At 35.5% G+C, this 17,012-nt stretch overlaps 4 protein-coding genes across 4 annotated transcripts; all 4 read right to left on the bottom strand.

Moving 5' to 3' along the window:
* Positions 1-28: 28 nt before the first annotated feature.
* LOC117792507 (putative gustatory receptor 98b) lies at positions 29-1,373 on the bottom strand. The gene is made up of 5 exons (XM_034632678.1): positions 828-1,373; positions 509-776; positions 381-457; positions 159-326; positions 29-103 (listed from the first exon to the last, which is right to left on the bottom strand). The coding sequence occupies exons 1-5, from the start codon at positions 1,371-1,373 to the stop codon at positions 29-31; spliced, it is 1,134 nt and encodes a 377-aa protein (XP_034488569.1).
* Positions 1,374-2,030: 657 nt separating this feature from the next.
* On the bottom strand, positions 2,031-3,447 carry LOC117792506 (putative gustatory receptor 98b). The gene is made up of 5 exons (XM_034632677.1): positions 2,902-3,447; positions 2,583-2,850; positions 2,446-2,522; positions 2,224-2,391; positions 2,031-2,168 (listed from the first exon to the last, which is right to left on the bottom strand). The coding sequence occupies exons 1-5, from the start codon at positions 3,445-3,447 to the stop codon at positions 2,031-2,033; spliced, it is 1,197 nt and encodes a 398-aa protein (XP_034488568.1).
* Positions 3,448-4,300: 853 nt separating this feature from the next.
* On the bottom strand, positions 4,301-5,710 carry LOC117792505 (putative gustatory receptor 98b). Its single transcript, XM_034632676.1, has 4 exons — positions 4,846-5,710; positions 4,716-4,792; positions 4,494-4,661; positions 4,301-4,438 (listed from the first exon to the last, which is right to left on the bottom strand). The coding sequence occupies exons 1-4, from the start codon at positions 5,708-5,710 to the stop codon at positions 4,301-4,303; spliced, it is 1,248 nt and encodes a 415-aa protein (XP_034488567.1).
* Positions 5,711-6,628: 918 nt separating this feature from the next.
* LOC117792500 (putative gustatory receptor 98b) lies at positions 6,629-8,032 on the bottom strand. Its single transcript, XM_034632669.1, has 4 exons — positions 7,168-8,032; positions 7,038-7,114; positions 6,816-6,983; positions 6,629-6,760 (listed from the first exon to the last, which is right to left on the bottom strand). Exons 1-4 carry the CDS (start codon positions 8,030-8,032, stop codon positions 6,629-6,631), a joined length of 1,242 nt encoding a protein of 413 aa, XP_034488560.1.
* Positions 8,033-17,012: the final 8,980 nt, after the last annotated feature.

The raw sequence follows: 17,012 nt of genomic DNA, 5'->3' as shown, positions 1-17,012 counted from the left end.
GCTTGATAAATTTAAACGTTGAGTAGGCCTATTTTTCCTCCAACATCGCCTGCATTTTGAACTGTATTAATATTATAGTATAACTGATGATGGTAACAACTATCTGTAATTCAAAAGAATAAGATAAAGCAAAATTTATTTAAATTCATTTCACTTACGCCTGCAAAGTACTTGAGATTAATGTCGAAAAATCCACCGCAAGTAAATCTCAATTTTAAATGCTCCATCTGCAAGGCATACTCCATAAGGATCATCTTGAGAGGCTGCGGTGTAACCAGTCCAGACCCACCTCGAATACTATGAAGAATGCGGCTAAAGCTGTTGTACTGCAATACATAAATGAGCCCTGCGAGGGAAATACTATTCAAAAATGTACTTACAGTTTTGATGCAGTTGTGACTGATCCAGCAGGGTATAAGGAGATTAAATAGTAGTATCAGCAAGTGACCAATGCGGGCTGTAATCACAATATATATAATTTGTAATTCTAATATGTTTCTAAGCTTACAGTAACGACAGCAATCGTTTGGATTGACAGCCTGCATATAGACCCAATTGACCCTATGCAGAATACAAACGCCATTATGAAGAAAGAACAGCATCATTGGCAACATAAAGTATTCTTCCAATTCAGTCACAAGCTTCCAGATGCGAGCAAGTAAGTGTTTATTCTTTCGCATAGCTTGAACCAGCGCTTGAAGCAGGACATGTTGTTCGCAGACTGTCAGCTCCTGTTGAATCTGAATGAGCTTGAGACGCAAACGTAGAAGCAGCTCCTGAATTAATATTACAAGCAAAGTATATTCTATGCTTTTACATTGCGTTACAAGCAGTATAAACTCGGTGACGATCTTTTCGTGCCATGTCATGAAGATTGTAAACAATGCGAACGTTATACGTGGCATGGCTAAAAACAGGAAGATTATCCACAATCCGATGCGTTTGAAAAGGTAGACTCGAACATTAGAATGCTTTCGATGACTGCTGAATGCATGAAATGCTGTATCGATGTCCATTTCCAAGGAGGAAATTTCCCAATAAATGCGACCCAATTTATGGTAATAGATCAGCATATAAAATGAATTGGTGGCCAAAAGAAAAATGTAGAAAACCTTCTGAACCACTCCCAAAGCGCTGGTGAAATCTTTCACCGCTAGCTCTTCAATCTCGACGTCAAGTATAATAATGTTCACGTAGCTAACATAGACACTTAGTAGACAGGTGCAGCAAGTGTAGCAGCTGAAGATGAGCATCAATAACTTCCATTGAAAGGTGCGATGACTTCCCTCATAACTGCTAGGAGGTGGCGTCAGGCTGAGGAGCGAGAAGAGCTGCAGATAGGGACGCGCTGAATCTAATAGTTGACCCTTCATGACGAGAGTGAAGCTACGTTTTGAAAATGTTACGCATACGCCGCATGGTCGCATTGCCGCAACGTTGCTTGCGATTAATTGTATGGATAAGTAAGTGAATTCAGACTTGTGTGAAGATGCTTAACTAATTGCATACACAATTTTTATAAACATATAGTACTTTTCCAAATGGATGTCCGGATAGATAAAAGTTAAAAAAATTAAAGCAATAATAATTTTGTCAATCTGTATATATTATTACAATTAATGTCATGTTCATACAAATTGTTTTCCGAATTGAATAATTATTTGGTTTTTGTGAAATTCAATGATGCTAATTCCAAAACACGTGGGGCAATTTCGGTCGCTATACGGAACTCGTTTTTATTATATGGCTTAAGAATACTTTTTTTTAGGAAACTGCTAATGGATTCTTATCAATGTTACCATTTTATATAAAATTTGATATTTTGTATATTATAACTAAAAAAAAATTAGTCTTAATGCTGAAAAATTTTTTCACTTAACTTTTTATATTTATTTATTTAAACATTGTTTTAAAAATATTTTTTATATAATTTATCTTGAAATTAAGGTTGCTCATAGAGTTTAATAAACAAACTTCATACGAAATTTAAACGTAATTGTTCAGTTGAGAGTTCTCTTAAATATTAAGCTTTAAGCATTCATTGAGCTTTTGCCCTTGCTTGTTAAACTTAAGCTCAAACGTTGCGTAGCCGCCTGTTTGGCCTCTAGCATCGCCTGCATCTTAAACTGTATCAATATTATAGTATAACTGATGATGGTGAGAACCATCTGTAATTCAAATGAAGCATTAAAAGTAACATTATTTAATATTAATTTAACTTACGCCTGCAAAGTACTTGAGATTAATATCGAAAAATCCACCGCAAGTGAATCTCAATTTTAAATGCTCCATCTGCAAGGCATACTCCATAAGGATCATCTTGAGAAGCTGTGGTGTAACCAGACTAGAACCACAGCGAATATTATGAAGGATGCGACTAAAACTGTTGTACTGCAATACATAAATGAGCTCAGCGATTAAAGTATTATTCAAAAGTCCACTTACCGTTTTTATGCAGTTGTGACTGATCCAGCAGGGTATCAGGAGATTGAATAGTAGTATCAGCAAATGTCCAATGCGGGCTGTTATCATAATACATGCAAATTTTTTAATTTGTAATTCTAATATGTTTCTTAGCTTACAGTAGCCACAACAATCTTTTGGATTGTCAGCCTGCATATAGGTCCAATTGACACTGTTCAGAATCCATACGCCATTATGAAGAAAGAACAGCATCATTGGCAACATAAAGTATTCTTCCAATTCAGTCACTAGTTTCCAGATGCGAGCAAGTAAGTGTTTATTCTTTCGCATAGCCTGAACCAGCGCTTGAAGAAGGACATGTTGTTCGCAGATTGTCAGCTCCTGTTGGATCTGAATGAGCTTCTGACGCAAACGTAGCAGCAGTTCCTGAATTAATATTACAAGCAAAGTATATTCTAAGCTTTTAAATTGCAGTACAAGCAGGATAAACTCGCTGAGGATCTTTTTGTGCCATGGCATGAAGTGCGTAAACAAAGGAAACGTTAGACATGGCAAGGCCACAAACAGGAAGATAGTCCACAATCCAATGCGTTTGAAGAGGTAGACTCGAAAATTATAATGCTTTCGTTGACTGCCAATTGATTGAAATGCTGCAACGATGTCAAGTTCTATTGAAGAAATTTCGCAATAAATGCGACCCAATTTATGGTAACAGATCAGCATATAAACAGAATTGGTGGCCAGAAGAAAAATGTAGAAAACCTTCTCAGCCATGCCCAAAACGTTACTGAAATCTTTTACCGCTAGTTCTTGAAGCTCGACGTCAAGTACCAATTTGTTTATGTAGCTAACATAGACACCAAGCAGGAAGATGCAGCAGGTGTAGCAGCTGAAGATGAGCATCAATAACTTCCATTGAAAGGTGCGATGACTTCCCTCATAACTGCTAGGAGGCGGCGTCAGGCTGAGGAGCGAGAAGAGCTGCAGATAGGGACGCGCTGAATCTAATAGTTGACCCTTCATGACGAGAGTGAAGCTACGTTTGAAAATATTACGCATTCGCCGCATGGTCGCATTGCCGCAACGTTGCTTGCGATTAATTGTATGGATAAGAAAGTGAATTCAGACTTGTGTGAAGATGCTTAACTAATTGCATACCGATTGTCATAAACATACTATATAGTAATTTTCCAAGTGGAAGTCGGGACAGAAAACAGTTACCTGTATAAGTTTAAAAATAAAACAAAGACAACAATTATTTTGTCAATCTATATATATTTATACAATTATTGTCATTCCCATTCAATTTTTTTTCGATTTGGATAAACATATGTTTTTTTTTAATTCTATGATATAAAGAGCCATGTAATTCTAATTTCAAAACAAGTGGTGGAATTTCGGTCGCTATGCGAATCTTCTTTTTATTATATGGCTTATATTAAATCCATATAAATATATATATAAATGATATATATATGTAAATTTATTATGTGACTTACGAAATAATTTTTATTTAAAAACTGCAAACTAATTCTTATCTATGTTACCATGTTATATTGAAAATTGGCAGAAGAAGAGTCTGATATTCAATATATTATAACTAAAATAAAAGTAATTTTTAATGTTAAAAAAAGTTTTTCATAAAGCTTTTTTAATTTATTTCACTAAAACTGTCTTTTAATCATAGATGTGGGTGTGGCGACTTTTATACTCTGATAACCTTCCAAATCTAAACTATTTTTTAACCATTTTTTAGATAATTGATCGTTAAAGTTGAAGTTGTTCAACTGCGATCACCGAAACAATAATAGTATACAATTTGGAATAAACTAATTTCATACGAAATTGAACTAAGAGTTCTCTTAAGTATTAAGCTTTAAACTTTTATTAAATTATTGCCCTTGTTTGTTAATCTCAAATTCAAAAGTTGTTTAGCCGCCTGTTTGGCCTCCACCATCGCTTGCATCTTGAACTGTATTAATATTATAGTATAACTGACGATGGTGACAACTATCTGAAATTCAAATGAAGGATTAAAAGTAACATTAATTAAAGTCCGTTTAACTTACGCCTGCAAAGTACTTGAGATTAATATCGAAAAAGCCACCGCAAGTAAATCTCAATTTTAAATGCTCCATCTGCAAGGCATACTCCATAAGGATCATCTTTAGAAGTTGTGGTGTAACCAGACTAGAACCACAGCGAATACTATGAAGGATGCGACTAAAACTGTTGTACTGCAATACATAAATGAGCTCAGCGATTAAAATATTATTCAAAAGTCCACTTACCGTTCTTATGCAGTTGTGACTGATCCAGCAGGGTATTAAGAGATTAAATAGCAGAATCAGGAAGCGTCCAAAGCGCACTATACGTAAAATATCATTATTATCTATATTAAGTATATTTTTTGCAACTTACAGTAACGACAGCAATCGTTTGGATTCACCGCCTGTATGAAGGCCCAATTTACAATATGCAGCATGCACACACCATTGTAAAGGAAGAACAGCAACATTGGCAACATAAAGTATTCTTCCAATTCACTCACAAGTTTCCAGATGCAAGCAAGTAAGTGTTTATTCTTTCGCATAGCTTGAACCAGCGCTTGAAGCAGGACATGTTGTTCGCAGACTGTCAGTTCCTGTTGAATCTGAATGAGCTTGTGACGTAAACGTAGCAGCAGCTCCTGAATTAGTATTACAAGCAAAGTATATTGTAAGCTTTTAAATTGTAGTACAAGAAGTATAAACTCGGTCAGGATCTTTTCCTGATAGGTTATGAAATCCGTTAACAAAGGGAACGTTAAACGTGGTATGGCCACAAAGAGAAAGATAGTCCACAATCCAATGCGTTTGAAGAGGTAGACTCGAAAATTATAATGCTTTCGTTGACTGCCAATTGATTGAAATGCTGCAACGATGTCAAGTTCTATTGTAGAAATTTCACAATAAATGCGACCCAATTTATGGTAATAAATCAGCATATGAGCAGAACTGGTTCCCAGTGCGAACAAGAAGATGATCTTTTGAGCCAGTCCCAAAGCGTAGGTAAAGTCCTCTACCATCAGATCTTTAATCTCGACTTCAAGTATCATAATGTTGACGTAGCTAATATAGGCACCCAGAAGGCAGGTACAGCAGGTGTAACAGGTGAAGATGAGCATCAACAGCTTCCATTGCCAGCTATGATGACTTCTCTCGTAGCTGCTAGGGGGCGGCGTCAGGCTGAGGAGCGAGAAGAGCTGCAGATAGGGACGCGCTGTAGCTAATAGTTGACCCTTCATGACGAGACTGAATCGAATTTTGAAAAAATGAAGCATACGCCGCGTTGGTGCTGTTCTATGCGATTAATTACATAGATAGGTCAGCGTAGTCAGGCATGTGTGAAGAGTCTTAACTATTGACACAGTCAATTATCATATAAAAATATTAAATTTTCAATTGGGACAAGGACATTGAACTAAAAATAGTCTGTTATAATTTGATTATTAGAAACTTTGAAAACATACATTTTTTAATCTGTATAATAAATCGCTCAGCATTTCTCATACAAATTAATCGCAAACGCTTTTAGAAGCCCCTTATCATCCGATTGGGAGTACCAAAAGCCCAATTTGTTCCTTACATAAAAAAAGCTGTTCTTTCAGCATGTCTGCGTGTTTCAGTCACTATGCAAAAAAGGTTTTTGATATACATATTTCTTAAAAATGATAATTTTTTTTTTAGAAATGCAAAGTCATAGTTACTATATTATTATTTTAATTATTATAGATGATTATACAAGCCAACAGCCCAAATTTGAATTGAACCAAACCGACTTTTTTGGATAGATATGAGCCCCAAACGACGAAAACCATTTTTTTTTCTACGGGAAATTTTTTTTTATAGAATTTTTTAAAATTTGGCATTCTTTTCATGCCGTTTTTTAGATGTGCGCCCACTTTTGTCATTTCATCATTTCTTGAGAGTGCCAATACCGATTTACTTTTTATGAAAGCTAATAAATGTATCTGTAATTTATTCATACACAGTCTAAGATTTAATCCAGTAGTTTAATAGCTATTAATTTTTGAATTATGAAAATGTTGTTTTTTTAAAGCTTTTTCTTAAAAATCTTTTATTACTTTAAAATTCAAGGAAAACTCGAAAACATTTCTGAAAGTTAACATTGGTAAGCTTTACAGCTCCCGTAACTGTTTAGCTTAAGCATTCAATGAGCTTTTATCGTTGCTTGATAAACTCAAACGTTGCGTAGCCGCCTGTTTGGCCTCCAACATCGCCTGCAGCTTGAACTGTATTAATATTGTAGTATAGCTGATGATGGTGAGAACCATCTGTAATTTAAATGAAGGATTTAAATTAACATTAATTAAAATCAATTTAACTTACGCCTGCAAAGTACTTGAGATTAATATCGAAAAAGCCACCGCAAGTAAATCTCAATTTTAAATGCTCCATCTGCAAGGCATACTCCATAAGGATCATCTTGAGAAGCTGTGGTGTAACCAGACTAGAACCACAGCGAATATTATGAAGGATGCGACTAAAACTGTTGTACTGCAATACATAAATGAGCTCAGCGATTAAAATATTATTCAAAAGTCCACTTACCGTTTTTATGCAGTTGTGACTGATCCAGCAGGGTATCAGGAGATCAAATATCAAAATCAGGAAGCGTCCAAAGCGCACTATACGTAATATATAATTATTATCTATTTTAGGTATATTTCTCCCAACTTACAGTAACGACAGCAATCCTTGGGATTGACCGCCTGTATGAAGGCCCAACTTACAATGTGCAGCATGCTTACACCGTTGTAAAGAAAGAACAGCAACATTGGCAACATAAAGTATTCTTCCAATTCACTCACAAGCTTCCAAATGCGAGCAAGTAAGTGTTTATTCTTTCGCATAGCTTGAACCAGCGCTTGAAGTAGGTCATGTTGTTCGCAGACTGTCAGTTCCTGTTGGATCTGAATGAGCTTCTGACGCAGACGCAGCAGTAATTCCTGGATTAACATCACAAACAATGTGTACTCAAGACTTTTGAATTGCATCATAAGCAATATGTACTCGGTAAGAATCTTGTCGCGCCAGGCCATATAGTTCGAGAACTCAGTAATATTAAGACGCGATAAAACCACGAACAAAAAGATGGCCCACAATCCGATGCGTGTGAAGAGGTAGACTCGAAAGCTAGAATGCTTTCGTTGACTGCCAAATGATTGAAAGGCTGCATCGATTTCCAGCTCAAAGGAAGAAATTTCCCAATAAATGCGACCCAATTTATGGTAATAGATCAGCATATAAACTGAATTAGTTACCAAAAGAAACAAGTAGATAATCTTCTGAGATAGGCCCAAAGCGTAGGTAAAGTCCTCTACCATCAGCTCTTTAATCTCGACTTCAAGTATCGTAATGTTGACGTAGCTAATATAGGCACCCAGAAGGCAGGTACAGCAGGTGTAACAGGTGAAGATGAGCATCAACAGCTTCCATTGCCAGCTCTGATGACTTCTCTCGTAGCTGCTAGGAGGCGGCGTCAGGCTGAGGAGCGAGAAGAGCTGCAGATAGGGACGCGCTGTAGCTAACAGTTGACCCTTCATGACGAGACTGAAGCGACATTTGAAAAAGTACGTATACGCCACTTGGCCACATTGCTGCGTCCTAGCATTCGATTAATTATATAGATAGGTAAGCAAATGCACACTTGTGTGAAGATGCTTAACTATTTGCTTCGCCAATTGTCATATTAACATTTGTAATTTTCCAATTGGAGATATAAATGTGGATAGCAACTGATTTTTTGTTGTGACCATATAGTAATCAATAATGCCCCTCTTTTCTCTTTCTTTGTGTTTGGTCTGGTTAATTTCTGCATACGTTTGCCAGCAATTTTCCACTTCCATTCTTCATTTACCCACTTGTAAACATAATTGCACTTCTTGTGCGCTACGATGTGAAAACAGTAGCAGGATATGCATTCACACACATACTTTAACATACATATGTGCCTGCAACATGCATAAGAACGTGGACAAGCCAAATCAAATGAAAACACTCTATCTACTCAACTAGAGTCCAGCCGGAGTGAGAATCCGCCAGCTAATCTCGAATGCCCTCGTTGGCTGACTGGCTGGTATTTCACTTAGCGGCAGCAGCAATGACAGGATCGTGTGTCCATTTTAATTTGAAACTACTTCACTTTAGTTTATCCTTTCAATGGGTGAGTCGGTGTATGTGTATGTCCTTTTTCAAGTTCTTTTCTTTTCAGCTTGATTAAGCACTTTGTGTAAATGGAGCACATGCAAATGTCACATGCACATGCCCAATGGCATTTTTAATTTACCAAGCTCGGGAATTAGTGTCAATGCATCCTAGAATAAAGTATTTTCATCTGGTTGAAGTTATCCATGGAATTGGAGTTAAACTAGTATTTGTAAAGTCCTCTTATGCTCCCCATTCATGCAGCAAACAATTATTGAAGTATAATAAAATTATATAAATTTGAACAAGCCACAGGAAAACGGATGTGCTCACACAACCAACACACACCACGCACACACAGGGGGATAAGCTGACACAAAAGCCAATCGCTTTACATCGCTCACGTTCCTTTTTGTTGTGCTTATTATAAACACTCCTGGGTATTGTTTAAATTGCATTCTGTTAAAAAAAAAACAATATATAATATTATAATAAAAAAATATCCCATATATTTTATTTGCAAAGGTAAATAAATTCGCGAGTAAGCTGACTTCTGAATGTGTGCGTGCAATAAACAAATATATTTTTATTATTTATGTATTCATGGCCATTAAACGGATATCCGTGGCCATTGCGCGTTAAATTGCAATGCATCCCGTTTTACCCCTCCTTCTACCCTTACTATAATCTTATATATATATGTATTTGTTTATCGACGACTTTAATATGCATTTCAGCGTCTACATATGGCAAAGGCAGCACTCACATGTTATTAAATTACAGCAGAAATTAACAAAAATTACGTGAAGCTTAATGAATTTTCACGATTTTTTATTCCGACACGATGAGCTCAGCTCATGCTCGCCTGCAAATCTGTTTAAGGACTCTACATGGTTACAGAAACTATCAGAAATTTAACGAGCTGATCGTTAATTATTTGCAATTATTTGTTTACATTGACAAAAATTACGCAAACTACGTGTATTAATTATTTAAGTACTGATAAGTATGTTGGTTTATCTTTACTCATTAAAAAAGCATATCCAATAGAAATAGAAAGTGAGTGCATTATACAATATTATCTAATAAATGTAGTAAAATAAAGTAATATATGTGTTTATTTAACTAGTATTAACATAAATGTGGTTAAAGGCGAGTTTATTGTTCTATTAAGCTGCTTCCATTTATTCATTTCTTTAAATCACTTTTTCAGTACTACATGATGAATTGAATTATTATATATTATCCGGAAGCAATTTTACAGTCTCTACGTATACTTAATAGTCTAAATAGGTGATTAATCAAATTGAAGATAATTTGATTTTAAGCTCTTCTTAATTTAATTCATTTATTAAAGTTACTCAAGACCTCCTTTCTTTACTTTACATCAAATTATTCTGTACGTTTACTTAATAACACTTAAAGCCTTGGCAATGTTAAATTGAACGAAATAGCGCAGGACCTGCACCTTTAATTGATAAGTGTAACAAATTTTTTGCATTGATGGCTTACACCATCAGATAAGTTGGCTAAGCAAAAGAAAGTCAACAAAAGCAAAAAAAACCATAAACATTTCGTTATCGCTAAAAAGCGAATGCTTAAATTCCAAATAGCGGCAGAATTTTTCTTGAAAATTGTAGGAAATATCAATTGTCATGCTGGAAAGAGAAGATTGGCGGTGGTTTGTGGTTATCGCTGGTTGGGTGGATATCGCTCTTGGTGACTTTAGTCTGGCTAGATGTTCAACTGCTCGGCTTCGATATGTAATCAATGCTTTCAAATAACTTTGCAATACTCAACACGGCTTTTGTTTTGTACAATTCAAGTGCGGGAGCCCAATCCCAAGAAGCAGGAAAACAATGGAGCGTAAGTGAAGTGTGGAAGTCGAGTAATTGTGCAGTGTGTGTGAGTGTATGTGTGTGTGTGCTTGTTTTCCTTAAGGCGCACGAAAAAGGATTTCAATAATGCGCCGCACAATCTGTGCTGAAAGCTTAAACAATAAAAATTGAAAATTCCACAAAGCCTCATACGTACTCACATGATGTGGTTAAGCATACGAGTATTATCAATAAAAGGGCCCATCTCAGTCTGTCTCTCCGTCTATCTGTCGGCCCCTGAAGCCGCTGGACGAGTTACATTTGCGGTTGGCAGACTCAATACATATGTATGTATCTCTCTTCAATGTTACAACAAGACAATGCAGATTAGCAGCCTTAGATTGGAGTCAGACACAATGAAGACTCTTACGGAATACAGACGGACCTCAAGACCACTTGGCTTTGATTTAAACGAATAACAAGGTTCAATTCAGGCACCCATATCAATTGAAAGGGAATTTTCAAGTATCACAGCCGAGGACAAGAAGCACGTTCAACATATGAATATGAATACGAGTATTGATTCAAATGGAAATCAATTTCCTTTACATAACTCAAGTAGCAGTTGTATAGTATATTCTTCTTGTGTTTATTCTGCCTACTATATTTTGTTGGGTAAGTGATTATCCTGCAGTTACTCCTGCAGTCTGTTGTCTTCTCGTTTTGGCCTGCGGCTTATTTGAAAAGTTAGTTTGCCTGATTGCCAAAACGTATGCAGTTGGCAGTAAATGTCTTCCTCTACACCTTCTGTCGAAATTTATGCTGTACATTTTAAGCTGCAACTGATTTATGTTAATGGTCTTGCCAAATATTTGCAACCACTTTAGCAATATTGTGAACACAAATACGAATATGATCATTATTATTAGTCATGTTTGCCTTCGTAGTAAAACTGTCACACGTGTCTGGCCTGCAGTTGGCAACATTTGCGACAGTTAAACAAAAAAGTAACAAAGATGAGTTTGATCAACAACATTGATTAAGAAATGACTGTGTAATCAGCAAATATCCTGTAAAGTTCGAAAGAATTATACAATATTGATTTTTATACGGATTCTTTTAATTTTTTTGCATAACAGTAAATCTCATTTTATTATAAAAAATTCAAAAATGTTCATTTTTAGCAATCTTAATCTCCAGCCAATACATAACCTAAAATCTGATGATTTATTCGAATAAATTGTGAATGTTAAAAACTCTTCAATAAAATGTCCGTTTCTGTTTATATGAAAAATAAATTATTAAGATTTATATGTTGAAAAAAGTAAGCATACTTATTAAAGACATTTTAGAGTATAAGAGCATACAAAAACTAAGTTGAGATGGGACTGAAGTGAACGTGCTGTGCAGCGGACAAACGCGAAACGTGACAGACGTGATGTTTATGTGAAATACTCATACAGAATCCATCGACATAACCAACATAATTTGCAAAGTGGCAAAAGGGAGAGGAGAGAAGTAGAGAGCGATTTTCGTAGTAGGGCAAAAGGCAAATGGACTAATAGCAAACTAAGCAATAAGCTTTACCGATTGCGACTTGAATGGCGACATCAGCTGTCGTTTGTCGTTGTCGTTGGCTGAACCGCTTTAGCATTCATATGCATATCAGAGAACTGCAACGGGTAAGAGATGTTCGATCAGACTCGAACATTGACTCGTACTCGTTGTGATTTTTTCACTTTGTTCAAGCGATCGGAGCGGATCGTTCGAACTGAGCGTTTGATTCGAACGGTCAGCTCGAATCAAATCGTCCGCGACCATGCTGATCGTTTGTGAGCGTTCGTTTCGATCGAGTCACGAGTCATGATCGAACTTGCTGGTTGATTTGATTTGATTCATACCCGTTTTGTTCAAACGATCGGATCAATCAACGAGTCATACTCGAGTTGACTCGTTCAGAAAATGTGCGAGGCAGAGCGCGCACGTGGCAGCGTTTGCGCTTGCAATGATATGTATTTATGCGCGTAAATATGTATATAAATGCAATAGTATTTATGCTTAAGACGTTTATTGTAAAATTTATTACTGGCTGCGTATACAGACATACGTACATACATATGTATATACATACATACATGCAATTACACATGCCCATAATATAATAAAACTATTTTAATTTGTTTAAAGACTGGAAAAACTATCAAACTTTAAATTATTTAAAATAAATTATACTTTTATAATAATAATTAATTTAATTTTTTCATTTTACTTTTAATTTAAAACTTAAATTTTTTACACACATTTTTCACCATTTTATTTTATATTTTATAAACTATTCTAAGTTGACATTAAATAAATAAAAAAAATTAAAACTAAATAAATAATTAATAATAAATAAATAAATTATAAATAATAGTTTTAATAAAATGTGTGTACATAATTGCGTTATATAAATATGAATTTGCATAAATATAATATAATTACATAAATATAAATGTACGTACATGTATGCGCACATTTATTTAGAAGAAGAAGCCGGAAAAAAAATACAAAATCAACAGTGTCGTTTTCGATCATACTCGAACAATCACAATCAAATCAAATCAGTCAGCAAGTTCGATCATGACTCGTGACTCGATCGAAACGAACGCTCACAAACGCTCAAAAATCATTTCGTTCATTGCTACTCGAACGTGATTGGATCGAAACGAACGCTCACAAACAATCACAATCAAATCAGATCGTATGACTCGAACGCCACTCGACCCGAATTGTTCGAAAGCAAAAAAATCATACCCGCGACTCGATCGTAAACAAAGAGACCCGTGACTCGATCGAGCCCGTTGCGACCGAGTCTCTGAGTTGATTTGATCGAACTTGTCGCTCTGGTGCTCAATCATACTCGAACATACCCGTTGCAGTTCTCTGATGCATATCCCTGGCAGCAACACTTAAAGTCAGCCGAGTGCCCAGGCAACTACGTGACAAGGAGTGCCACGTTTACTTTTGTCTCGCCCGCTTTTCCCATCGGAAACTTGTCGCGCATATGTCGCCAAGACGGTGTGATGCCACACGGCAACGGTGGCATCTCCTCTTTCTTCTAACCCCTCTCGTGCTGCTATTCGTAGTGTAAATATTTAAACAATAATAAGTTGGCGGAAAAACGCAGGAAAGCTCTTGTGTTGTCGCGCGGCAAAATGGCGAAAACTTTTGTTATCTTTTCACCATGAAAATGGCACAAAATAGGTTTGGGCTGTCTGTTGGTCGGAGAGCACAGAATGTTTACTGCACCGTGGTAGGTGTTAGGACGGGGTGGAATAAGTATACGCCGAGTGTGACGTGTTGAGTGTTTGTCTATGCTGCGATATATCGCATTTCATGTTTTCAATTAGCGTTCATGTCACTGCGTCGTATGAGTTGGGACTAAATTGAAATTGTATATGAGCTCAGGGGAGAATTGCGCCTCAGCCAGGGCATCAGACACATGATTATTGGATCGATATGAGCACAAGAACCTATTGTAATACTCTAAGATGAAACAAACTAGTAACTACTAAATAAAATACTTAGGCGTACTTCTAAGTCAAAGAAATTAGGTAAAGGAGTCGTTATTAATATTAATACTATGCTACAAATTTTGGATCATTTAGTAATTTAAATTATTAAACTAATCATGTAAAATTCTTTTATTTAACCTTGAATTTTAAAAATTAATTTGGTTACCTGCTCTCAGCTGAAAGAAAATATATTAATAAACTGAAGCAATAGTTTTATTTGGTTTAAGTCCTCGTCCAATTTAATCCAAATAAACCAGTCCGGTTTTTTTAAAAACTCAAAAAAATAGACTTTACAAAAGTATATTCGAGCCCACGAAATGGAATAATTGAAGAAATTCGGCTTTAAGTAAAACATTAGTCCAATCGTGCCTCTGAAATTCTGAATAGATTTCATATATATTGTGTTTATGTATGTAAATGGGTAAGAAATGTATAAAGGGTTATATTTATGCAGTTGCTGCCTTAAAAATATTGTCGTACCCATAGTCAGCGCAAACGAACTGCGCCCGTTTTCCCAAAATATCATTTGCATAAATGTCAATCATACGCCGCGTGTGCCACAATGTTGTTGACTTTGGCTGCCTGAAGTCTCTTGCAACAAAGTACACGAAACATATTCGTTGTATGCCCCATTTTATATGGGGGCACAATTTACCTTAGCCTTACCCTTACCCTTCCCTCCCATTCCCAGCACGTGTTGGGAAAGTAAAGCGAATTTCGCTACTCGATTTGCGTTTTATTTCAAAATTGAATTTCAGCACTGATTATGTACAATGTATTCGTGTATTCGTTTGTGTGTATTCACTCCCATGGGTATTCACTTTCAGTATTCGTTTGCTCTTTTTTCTCTGTCTGTCTTTCATTTGCTTTGCCCAGGGTGCATAAATAAGCAAGCGCCACTCAATTATTCGTGTTGTGGCTGAATCTATATTCGTAATCCTTTATCCGTGTACCTGTGACGTGCCGATTTGATTTGCTTTTCCAGTTTATTGTTAAGTCACTCACTCTAGACACAGATGTAGCTTATAGAGTTTATATACAATGTACATATCTCAATATTGGCATGATAAACGCAACATAGGCCTTATGTTTATGCCAATGTTCTTGCCGCGATTTAATCGAAGATCTCAAGTTATTCGGATTAAACTTCAAAAAGTGTCTAATACTTATTGCTGTAAATTGAGCGAAAAATCAAGCAAAAATTTTCTTTGTTGTTATCTTTGGGTTGAATTACAAACCTTTGGCCCCCGTCCCCCTGGCAATCGGGGAAAGTTCGAGGCTCGATGGGAATTCATTTCAGCTGTATGAAACGACGCCAAGAATTTGTCTGCATTTTGAGGCCATTTAATTGTGGCCCATCTCATTCTTTTTATTTGCAATTTGCCTTTGAGGTTTGTCGTGTTACATTTAATTGAAAATATCTGTTCCACAAAGTAGCCCTCAAACCATATTCTTTTTTGTGTTTTTCTTTCTGGAATGTTCAGCTCATTAAAAAGCAATTGGTAAAGTTTATTCACCCGACGCAGTCGAAAATTATTGGAAAATTGTTAAGGTCGTTTAAAATTTGAAGTATTATGGATTTCATTACAGCTGCTGATCATATGTACATTAGATTTTACAAAAAAAAAAATATCAATTAAAATTAAATTGTGTACTATTCATATGTTTTGTTTAACCTATTTTTTAAGTTTGAAATTTATTCATATTATTGTCATTAAAATGATTGATGCCAAGACCACGAGAATTGATAGACATTTGATGTTGCTAATGAAAAGTCAGTGAGCTGACACGCCAGTGGATAATTGGGTTAACTAATTATATTTTGATCGTTGCATTAAAATTTATACAAATAAGCCTATAGACGCAGAGTGCTTTTAAATTGCACTTGAAGAGTTATTTAAAACGGACAAATTAAAAAACCAACTGAACAGCTCGCAGTTCAAATTAAATATATTTACTCATACTAAGAGCACAACATTCAACGGAGCTCCAATGACAATCATGATGTTGCTGCTGTTGATGATGATGATTCATCATGAACAATGTCAATTTTCCATCCGTATTTAAATTGATGGTAAAAATGTCAGCAACAGTTACCCTGGCAGCTCCACGAGTTAATCGAAAAGTAAAAATAATAACGAGTTGCAATACATTGTCTGGACGCTTTTCTACTGCGCTTAACTACAGTGGTTTCTCCTTAAGCAGAAATGTTTGAATATTTGAGACATATGTGTAAAAAAGATATATCAATATTTTTGCTATCTAAATTAAATATTATAAACTGTGAAATATATAATCTTTATATTTATTAATTTTATGATTATTATAATTTTTATTTTTTTCCAAAATTTCTTTGTAATAAATATAAAAAAAAGGTTTAAAGAATTATATATTTGTATCATATATTTCTTTAAAAAGAAAGCTCTATAATAAACTGGATTATTGTTAATAAAAAACCAAGATTGCAAGTCTGAAGTTCAGACTCTGAACCTCATATAGATACAAAGATATAATTATACATAAACGGTTTCTTCTCCTTTCATATGAATAACATCACGCACCTTTGTTGTTAATAATTATTAAAATATCAATTAAATTGGCATTGTTGACCTTACACAGGTGTCTTTATGCCTATGTGAGTGTGTGTGTGTGCACTTCATATGTATTTGCATAAGTATATGGATTCTACCGGCCTTAATTAGCATCATTGCCAACGGGAAAAGTTGGTCAACGAGTTGACTTTGTGACAAACAATCAACCCATTTTACTGACAGTTGCACTTCTGGCAATCAACAGCCTGGCAGCTGCAAATCCTTAAAATGGGGCCAAATTCAATATGATGCACATTAATACATATGCACTATATATTTCTGAGGTCAGTTTGGGAAAGTCAAGTTTTAACAATATTGTACATTCTGTATGTGCATCACGAATACAAAAATGAAGCCCACACACTGAACTATACTGTAATTAAGGTACAGTGGACATTCGTATATGCGAATAAA

Source organism: Drosophila innubila, assembly GCF_004354385.1.
Source record: "Drosophila innubila isolate TH190305 chromosome 3R unlocalized genomic scaffold, UK_Dinn_1.0 2_E_3R, whole genome shotgun sequence".
NCBI lineage: Eukaryota > Metazoa > Arthropoda > Insecta > Diptera > Drosophilidae > Drosophila > Drosophila innubila.
This window is presented reverse-complemented; position numbering and strand designations above follow the sequence as displayed.

Bases quoted from the DNA above. Each gene is read 5' to 3' on its own strand.
- LOC117792507 (XM_034632678.1), bottom strand. From the start codon at position 1,373: ATGAAGGGTCAACTATTAGATTCAGCGCGTCCCTATCTGCAGCTCTTC. The intron at 777-827 runs GTAACGCAATGT...ATATTAATTCAG, and splicing joins TCACCGAGTTTATACTGCTT to GAGCTGCTTCTACGTTTGCG. The intron at 327-380 runs GTAAGTACATTT...TATGTATTGCAG, and splicing joins GTCACAACTGCATCAAAACT to TACAACAGCTTTAGCCGCAT.
- LOC117792506 (XM_034632677.1), bottom strand. From the start codon at position 3,447: ATGAAGGGTCAACTATTAGATTCAGCGCGTCCCTATCTGCAGCTCTTC. The intron at 2,392-2,445 runs GTAAGTGGACTT...TATGTATTGCAG, and splicing joins GTCACAACTGCATAAAAACG to TACAACAGTTTTAGTCGCAT. The intron at 2,169-2,223 runs GTAAGTTAAATT...TTTGAATTACAG, and splicing joins ATCTCAAGTACTTTGCAGGC to ATGGTTCTCACCATCATCAG.
- LOC117792505 (XM_034632676.1), bottom strand. From the start codon at position 5,710: ATGAAGGGTCAACTATTAGCTACAGCGCGTCCCTATCTGCAGCTCTTC. The intron at 4,793-4,845 runs GTAAGTTGCAAA...TTTTACGTATAG, and splicing joins AAACGATTGCTGTCGTTACT to TGCGCTTTGGACGCTTCCTG. The intron at 4,439-4,493 runs GTAAGTTAAACG...TTTGAATTTCAG, and splicing joins ATCTCAAGTACTTTGCAGGC to ATAGTTGTCACCATCGTCAG.
- LOC117792500 (XM_034632669.1), bottom strand. From the start codon at position 8,032: ATGAAGGGTCAACTGTTAGCTACAGCGCGTCCCTATCTGCAGCTCTTC. The intron at 7,115-7,167 runs GTAAGTTGGGAG...TATTACGTATAG, and splicing joins CAAGGATTGCTGTCGTTACT to TGCGCTTTGGACGCTTCCTG. The intron at 6,984-7,037 runs GTAAGTGGACTT...TATGTATTGCAG, and splicing joins GTCACAACTGCATAAAAACG to TACAACAGTTTTAGTCGCAT.